Raw genomic sequence first — 7,595 nt, 5'->3', positions numbered from 1 at the left:
GCAAGAGCTTCCCTGGAAGTACTCAGAAGGCCTGAGTAAGGGCTTTGACCTCTCAGCTTTGAAAACAAGAACTGTGGGAATTTCAGATTAGAAAGCAAGAGCTTCCCTGGAAGTACTCAGAAGGCCTGAGTAAGGGCTTTGACCTCTCAGCTTTGAAAATAAGAACTGTGGGAATTTCAGATTAGAAAAGAGGATATTAGCCAGAAACAGTGGCTCATGCCTGTACTCCTAGCACTCTGAGAGGCTAAGGGAGGAGGATCCCATGAGCTCAGGAGTTAGGAACCAACCTGAACAAGAGCAAGATCCTGTCTCTACTACAATAGAAAAACTAGCCAGTTGTTGTGGCAGGCATCTATAGTCCCAGCTACTTGGGAGGCTCAGGCAAGAGGATCTCTTAAGCCAAAGAGTTTGAGATTGCTGTGAGCTATGATACCAGGGCACTGTAGCCTGGGCAATACAGTCAGACTCTGTCTCAAAAAAAAAGGAAAGGAAAGAGGATCTTGGCTAGGTATGGTCACTAATCCCTATAATCCTAGCACTCCAGGAGGCTGGGGCTGGTAGATTACTTGATCTCAGGAGTTTGAGACCAGCCAGAGCAAGAATGAGACCATCTCTAAACATAGAAAAAAAGAGCTGGGCGAGGTGGCTCATGCCTGTAATCCCAGCACTTGGGAGGCCAAGGTGAGTGGATTGCCTGAGCCAGAGTGAGACCTCATTTCCAAAAAATAGCTTGGCGTTGTGGCAGGTACCTGTAGTCCCAGCTACTTGGGAAGCTGAGGCAAGAGAATTGCTTGAGCCCAAGATGTTGAGGTTGCTGTGAGCTAGGACAGCATGGCACTCTACCGAGGGTGACAGAGTGAGACTGTCTCAAAAAAATTAATTAATTAATTTAAAAAAATTAAAAAATAGAAAAAAATAGCCAGATGTCATGACACCTGTAGTCCTAGCTACTTAGGAAAGCTGAGGCAAGAGTATTGCTTGAGCCCAAGAGTTTGAGGTTGCTATGAGCTATGATGCCACAGCACTCTACCCAGGATGTTGCAAAAAAAATAGAAAAGAGGCTCTTGCAAGCCCTCCAGTGTCCAAATTGTGGGATTTCACAGACCACTAATATCTAAAAAAAACTCTAGTGGTGGCGCCTGTGGCTCAGTAGGCAGCCCCATATACCAAGAGTGGCAGGTTCAAACCTGGCCCTGGCCAAACTGCAACAAAAACTAGCTGGGTGTCGTGGTGGGCACCTATGGTCCCAGCTACTTGGGAGGCTGAGGCAAGAGAATCACCTAAGCTCAGGAGTTGGAGTTTGCTGTGAGCTGTGATGCCATGGTACTTTACTGAGGATAATAAAGAGAGACTCTGTCTCTAAAAATAAAAAAAAAACTCTAGTGACAGAGTTGCTAGCTTTTTTTTTTTTTTTTTTTTGCTGAAGGGATTAAAGCCATTAACTCCCAGCCATTCACCCCCATTTCATAAAAGAACAGGCTTTTTAGCAACAAAAGACACCTCTCTTTTTCTTTTTTTTTTTTTTGAGACAGAGTCTCACTATGTAATCCTTAGTAGAGTGCTATGGCATCATAGCTCACAACAACCTCAAACTCTTAGGCTTAAGCAATTCTCTTGCCTCAGCCTCCCAAGTAGCTGGGACCACAGGCATCCACCACAAAGCCCGGCCATTTTTTTGGTTGTAGTTGTCATTGTTGTTTGGCAGGCCCAGGCTGAGTTCAAACCTGCCAGTTCTGGTGTATGTAGCTGGTGCCCTAGATGCTAAGCTACAGGTGCCAAGCCAGACACCTCTCATTTGTGATTAAAGAATGAATGAATTATGAATTGAAAACATCCGACTTTACAAAGAACTATCAATTACCTTGTCCTGATTATTCTCAGGACATTCTCTTTGACACCAGTCAGTGGCCTCTGTCACGGACAATCAGGGTCGGCAGCTGTAACCTAGGTATTCTCAGTCCCAACTGTACTTTGGAATCTCCTGGGAAGTTCTTAATATTGCGTGTGGGTGTCAGGGCCCTGTCCTATAGACTCTGACTTAGTTGTGGGGGTTTCACTTTGTAACTAGAGTTAAGACTCATCTGTGTCATCCAGGCCCCCTTCCAATGCATGAACTCCTAGGGTAAGCATTCCTACTAACTGGTTGTACAACTGAGACAAATGGCCTAAATGTTTGGGAGTTTCCCCATCCCTTAAGTCTTCCAAAACTCTGACTTGGGAGAAGGGATTTCCAGAAGGTCAGGATCACAGAAGGGAAGGGAATTTCCATTCATTAGTGCCTGCTGGGAACCAGGCCCAGTGCTCAGTTCTTTTTAAAAAGATATTCTTTTAATTTATTTAAATATTTATTTTAAAAGTAAAGTATAAAGAAATATAAGTGGCTCGGCACCTATGGCACAACCGGCTAAGGCGCCAGCCACGTACACCTAAGGTGGCGGGTTCGAATCCCCAGCCCGGACCCACCAAACAACAATGACAGCTGCAACCAAAACATAGCCGGGCGTTGTGGCGGGCGCCTGTGGTCCCAGCTACTTGGGAGGCAGAGGCAGGAGACTCGCTTGAGCCCAGGAGTTGGAGGTTGCTGTGAGCTGTAATGCCACGGCACTCTACCCAGGGGCACAGCTTGAGGCTCTGTCTCAAAAAAAAAAAAAAAAGAAATATAAGTAACATATAACCCTATTGTTAGATAACCACTACTGAATTTAAAGGGGGAAAAAAATCACAGTATGGTAAGCAGAATAATATTCATACCCTGCAAAGATAGCTGGTTTTAACCCTCAGAACCTGTGACTATGTCACCTTACAACAAGGCAAAAGAGACTTTAATTTTTTTTTTTTTTTTGAGACAGTCTCATGCTGTCACCCTGAGTAGCGTGTGGTGATGTCATAGCTCATAGCAACCTCCAACTGTTGGGCTCAAGCAATCCTCTTGCCTCAGTTTTTCTATTTTTAGTAAAAATGGGGTCTCGCTTTTTGCTCAGGCTGATCTCAAACTTGTGAGCTCAAGCATTCCACCCGCCTCAGCCTCCTAGAGTGCTAGGATTACAGGCGTGAACCACCGTGCCCGTTCCAAAAGGGACTTTAAATTAAGGAACTCGGGAAAGAGAGATTATTCTAGATTATCCAAGTGGCCCCACTGTAATTATAAGAGTCCCCCAAAGTGGAAGAGGTGGAGGCAAGGAGAATATGGGAAATCTTGTACCTTCTGCTCAGTTTTGCTACCATAAAAAATAGTCTCTTCTATCCAGTGCTATAGCACGTGCCGTTAGTCCCAGTTGCTCAAGAGGCTGAAGCAGGAGGATACTTGAGCCCAGGAGTTTGAGTCTGTATGCTATGATCATATGATCACACCTGTAAATAGCCACTGCACTCCAGCCTGGGCATCATAGCAAGACCCCATCTCAAATAAATAAAGTCCATTTTTTTAACAGTAGTAAAAGGAGGCAGAAGATGTCAGAATGTTGTAATGTGAGAATTCCTCAATCTGCCATTGCTGGTTTTGAAGCTGGAAAGGGGTCATGAGCCAGGAAATGCAGACAGACCCTAGATGTGGGAGAAGATGAGCCATGGGTTCTCCCCTAGAGCCTCCAGAGGGGATGCAGCCCTGCTGATACCTTGATGTTAGCCTGGGAGACCCATTTTGGACTTCTGACCTCCAGAACTGTGTAATAACAAATCACTGTTTGCTAAGTTGTGCGAATTTGAGATAGTAGCTCTAGAAACAAATATTCACGATAATACATCTGTGAATTTTTTTTTTGTTTAATTCACGTAACAGTCCTATCAAGTATGCATTTTAGCCTTGTCTTAGAGATGAGTAAGCTGAGGCTTAGAGAACTTGGTAATAAATTAACAGGGCAGGATTAACCAAGGGCTGTGCCTAGCTGTCCTGTTGCCTTTCCCACCCAGCTGAAGCCAACCTGCCCCTGTCTGTGAACCCCCGCCGCCCCTCCCAGGGCCTCTTGGAGAGCTTTCTCCCTGGTAGGATTGGACATCTCCTCTGGGAGCAGGGATCTCTCCTCAATGAGGCAGCATGTCAAAAAGAAGTCATTTAAATTACCTCACGAGAGTGAGGAATGTCTGAAGAGCGATGCAGGGGACCTAATATACCTGTTAAGGAGATTGAAAAACATGTTTCTAACAGCCAAAACCATGACAGCATAGAGACACACTGGGGGGCTCCAAGCTTCATGTTCATGCCAGCGTTCTCATCCACAATCCAGCGTGGCCAGTTGCACCTTGCCTGGGAGGAGAGTGGTGGGCTTACTCTTAGACACTCCAATATTAGCGGGAGAGGGTGACTTCCTGAAATGCCCTCTGTAGTGTCCAGGGGCATTCCTGCTACCTATAGCTCGTCTTCAGCCAGCCAAGGCCACAGAGGGAGGAAAGAGTCCAAATCTAGCGGCTCCCACAGCTGTGGGCCTGGGAGCCACTGGCTCAGGGTGTAAGTCTTGCCTCCTGGCACCCCAGTGCCTCTAAGGCTAATCTGCCTTTGAGCTACATGAGGCTCTCCCTGGGCCTTTGTGTCACTTGGGCTTCAGAGCAGGGAGAGGGTGCCAAAGAGAGAGCATGGGACTAACTGTGACCCTCTTGTCTTTGCAGTCCTGCGAAACATCTTTGTCCTCACCTGCATCATTATCGTCTGCTCCCTGCTCTTCCCTGTCCTCTGGCACCTCTGGATTTATTCGGGAAGTGCCAACTCTAATTTCTTTTATGCCATCACACTGACCTTCAACGTTGGGCAGGTAAGAGTCACAGGCAACATGGGGACAGGATGCATTATGTAGCCTCAGCTTTGGGTTCTGCATACAGGGGTTTAGACACGACAGAAGGACAGTTACTCCCCTCAGGTAGTTCCCATCCCGTAAGAGCAGTGTGAGACAGAGTCTGCCAGGCATTTTGGGGGCACCATGCTGAGCTGCAGCCTCAGTGAATTCTCCCAGCAAGCCTGTGAGACAGATAGTGTTTTCCTTATTTTACAAATGAGGGACTTACGCCCAATGTCATCGGAGGAGCCAAGAACCAAATTTAGGGAAGGCTTGATTTCTAAGGCAACCTCTTTCTTTCTTTCTTTTTTTTTGAGACAGAGTCTCACTATGTCACCCTATAGAGTGCTATGGTGTCACAGCTTACAACAACCTCAAACTCTTGGGCTTAAGCAATTCTCTTGCCTCAGTGTCCCAAGTAGCTAGGACTACAGGTGCCTGCCATATGTCTGGCTGGTTTTTTTTGTTGCAGTTTGGCTGGGGCCGGGTTTGAACCCACCACCTTCAGTATATGGGGCCAGCACCCTACTCACTGAGCCACAGGCACAGCCTGGCATCCTTTTTCTTATAGTGGTGCCTGAGGTGTGTGGCACACGTAGTGAGTGTGCAGAGTGAGGTGGGGGAGGGCTGGGGCAAAAGGAGAGGCTTTCCAGACTCTGAGTGCAGTAGGAGCTGAGAAGTGGTTTGGTTTGCACAAAGTGCACAGCTAGGAATGGTGGAGAGGAGGCTGCAGGGTCACAGTTGGAGGAGGACCAGTATGGACTGCCCTGATCCTGAGAAAGCCTGTCATGGTCCATGGAGCAAGGTCCTCAAGTATTAGAATCACCAGGGGGTGGTTATTAGAAATGTGGATTTCCTGTTACTATGGTTTTAAGTCCTGTCATTATGTTGTGACCATCATAAGTGCGTGACTCTGATTGTTTAAAAAATTTCCTGATCCCACTCCTACAAATCTTGATTCAGTGTGGAAGACAGGGTTAGGAATTTGTATTTTTTATCAAGCTCTCCCAGAGATTCTGTGATAGGGGCTCTAGCAGACCCCACATGGAGTCACCCACCCTTCTCAGAAGGTCCCTTCTCCACTGTGCTGCCTTCATTCAGGTTGGGCTCTGTCCTCATCGCTGAGGTCTTACGAGAACCACTTACACAGTTCACCATTTTGGTTGCCGTTGGCACAGCCAGGCATTTCCTGTGCATAATGGCCTGGGTGGGAAGTGGGTCTGGCTGGGAAGATGAACGATGCCAGTGAATCATCCCCAGAGAAATTCTTGCCTCCAAGGTTAGCTGCTGGGAAAGACAGGAGTTAGGGCTTTTTCAGTGAGTGATGGGACTGGTATTTCCTGCATGGACATTTCTTGAGGATTAATGTCCAGCCTAGCCATTTGTTTTGGTTTGTGACCAGCAGAAAGAGAGATGGAAGGCCCTGGAGCCGGCCAGGGCCTGTTCTGCCTACCCCACCATCACTGGTGATGCTGAGGGCACTGTACCGCCTTACTGTGTCCCACACAGGCTGAACTGTGCAGGGCCCAACTGGATGTCCTGAAGGAATCCAGAAGATTGGCCTGGCCTTTCTGTCCTGCTGGTGTCTCCTTACTTCTCTTACATCCCAGTGGCAGCTGACATGGGAGGGCACTGGGCCTGCCCTGGACCTCTGGGGAGGTTGGCGAGCCTGTTATCTTGTCACGAGTCTCCAGTTTTGATTTGGAAATATAGAAGCATCTGTGGAACTTGCCAGATACCGGCTTTCTCCCTGACTCTGCTTTTCAGAGAGAGGGGCCTCTCTGAGTGGCTTGGAGATGGGGTGGTGAGGTGGTCAGGTGCCTTGGGAAGCAGGAGAGACCGAATTACTGGGAAGAGAAGCATTGGGCTTGGGGTGGGACCCAAAGGCAGGCAGATTGAGAGTGTTAATAGCTGAGCATGAGAGGAAAACCAGCCGGACTTTAGCTTTGTCTCATCCCCTTTTTTCCTACATCTCTCTTTGAAATCTATTAGTAATCCCCAAGTAATCAAGTAATACATGATTTCATGGGGGAAAGAAGTCCGACAAGATAGAGTAATACAGAGTGAAGAGGAAAGGTCTGCCTGAGCCCTGCGCCCTCCTGCCTAGCACAGCTGTGTTCATTGGGGTCAGTTGGGCGTGTGTCTCTGCAGACAGCGGTACATAGGAACTCACACATGAGGAGCTTTTTTGTTTATATAGGTAAATGGCATCCTCTCTCAGCAGGATTCTTTGGCTGCTTTTACTTACTGATCTCATCTTGAGATAATGTTTCTAGCAGCTCCCTGATATCTAGTGGTTAGGCTGCACCATGCCTTACTTGACCAGGTTCACCGCTGTGCGTGGGCATTGAGGTTGCTGCTTCTGGTTATTTTGCTACTTTTTTTTTTAGGAGTCTCCCTCTGTCCCCCTGGGTAGAGTGCTGTGGCATCATAGCTCACAGCAACCTCAAACTCTTGGGCTCAAGCGATCCTCTTGCCTCAGCCTCCTGAATAGCTGGGACTATAAGTGCCCACCAAGTGCCCAGCTATTTTTAGAGATGGGGCCTTGCTGTTTCTTAGGCTGGTCTTGAACTCCTGAGCTCAAGTAATCTACCTGCTCTGGCCTCCCAGAGTGCTAGGGTTACAGGTGTGAGCCACCATGTCTGGCCTCATTATTTTGCTACTTTGAATGGAAATGCCTTTCATATCCCTCCACATGTTCTTTTTTTTTTTTTTTTGAGACGGAGCCTCAAGCTATCCCCCTGGGTACAGTGCCATGGCCTCACAGCTCACAGCAACCTCCAACTCCTGGGCTCAAGCGAGTCTCCTGCCTCAGCCTCCCAAGTAGCT

At 47.7% G+C, this 7,595-nt stretch overlaps 1 protein-coding gene across 1 annotated transcript in view; it reads left to right on the top strand.

Moving 5' to 3' along the window:
- Positions 1 to 7,595, top strand: part of PIGU (phosphatidylinositol glycan anchor biosynthesis class U) — a 108,566-nt gene that overhangs the window by 88,734 nt on the left and 12,237 nt on the right. The window contains exon 11 of the mRNA XM_003788112.2: positions 4,603 to 4,745. Coding sequence (XP_003788160.1) covers positions 4,603 to 4,745 — 143 coding nt within the window. The remainder of the gene's footprint in view (positions 1 to 4,602; positions 4,746 to 7,595) is intronic.

The sequence above is a fragment of the Otolemur garnettii genome, unplaced genomic scaffold (genome assembly GCF_000181295.1).
Source record: "Otolemur garnettii isolate 467f Iridium unplaced genomic scaffold, OtoGar3 scaffold00025, whole genome shotgun sequence".
In the NCBI taxonomy this organism is placed as follows: domain Eukaryota; kingdom Metazoa; phylum Chordata; class Mammalia; order Primates; family Galagidae; genus Otolemur; species Otolemur garnettii.
The sequence above is the reverse complement of the archived record's forward strand: the minus strand, read 5'-3'. Positions and strand labels throughout refer to the sequence as shown.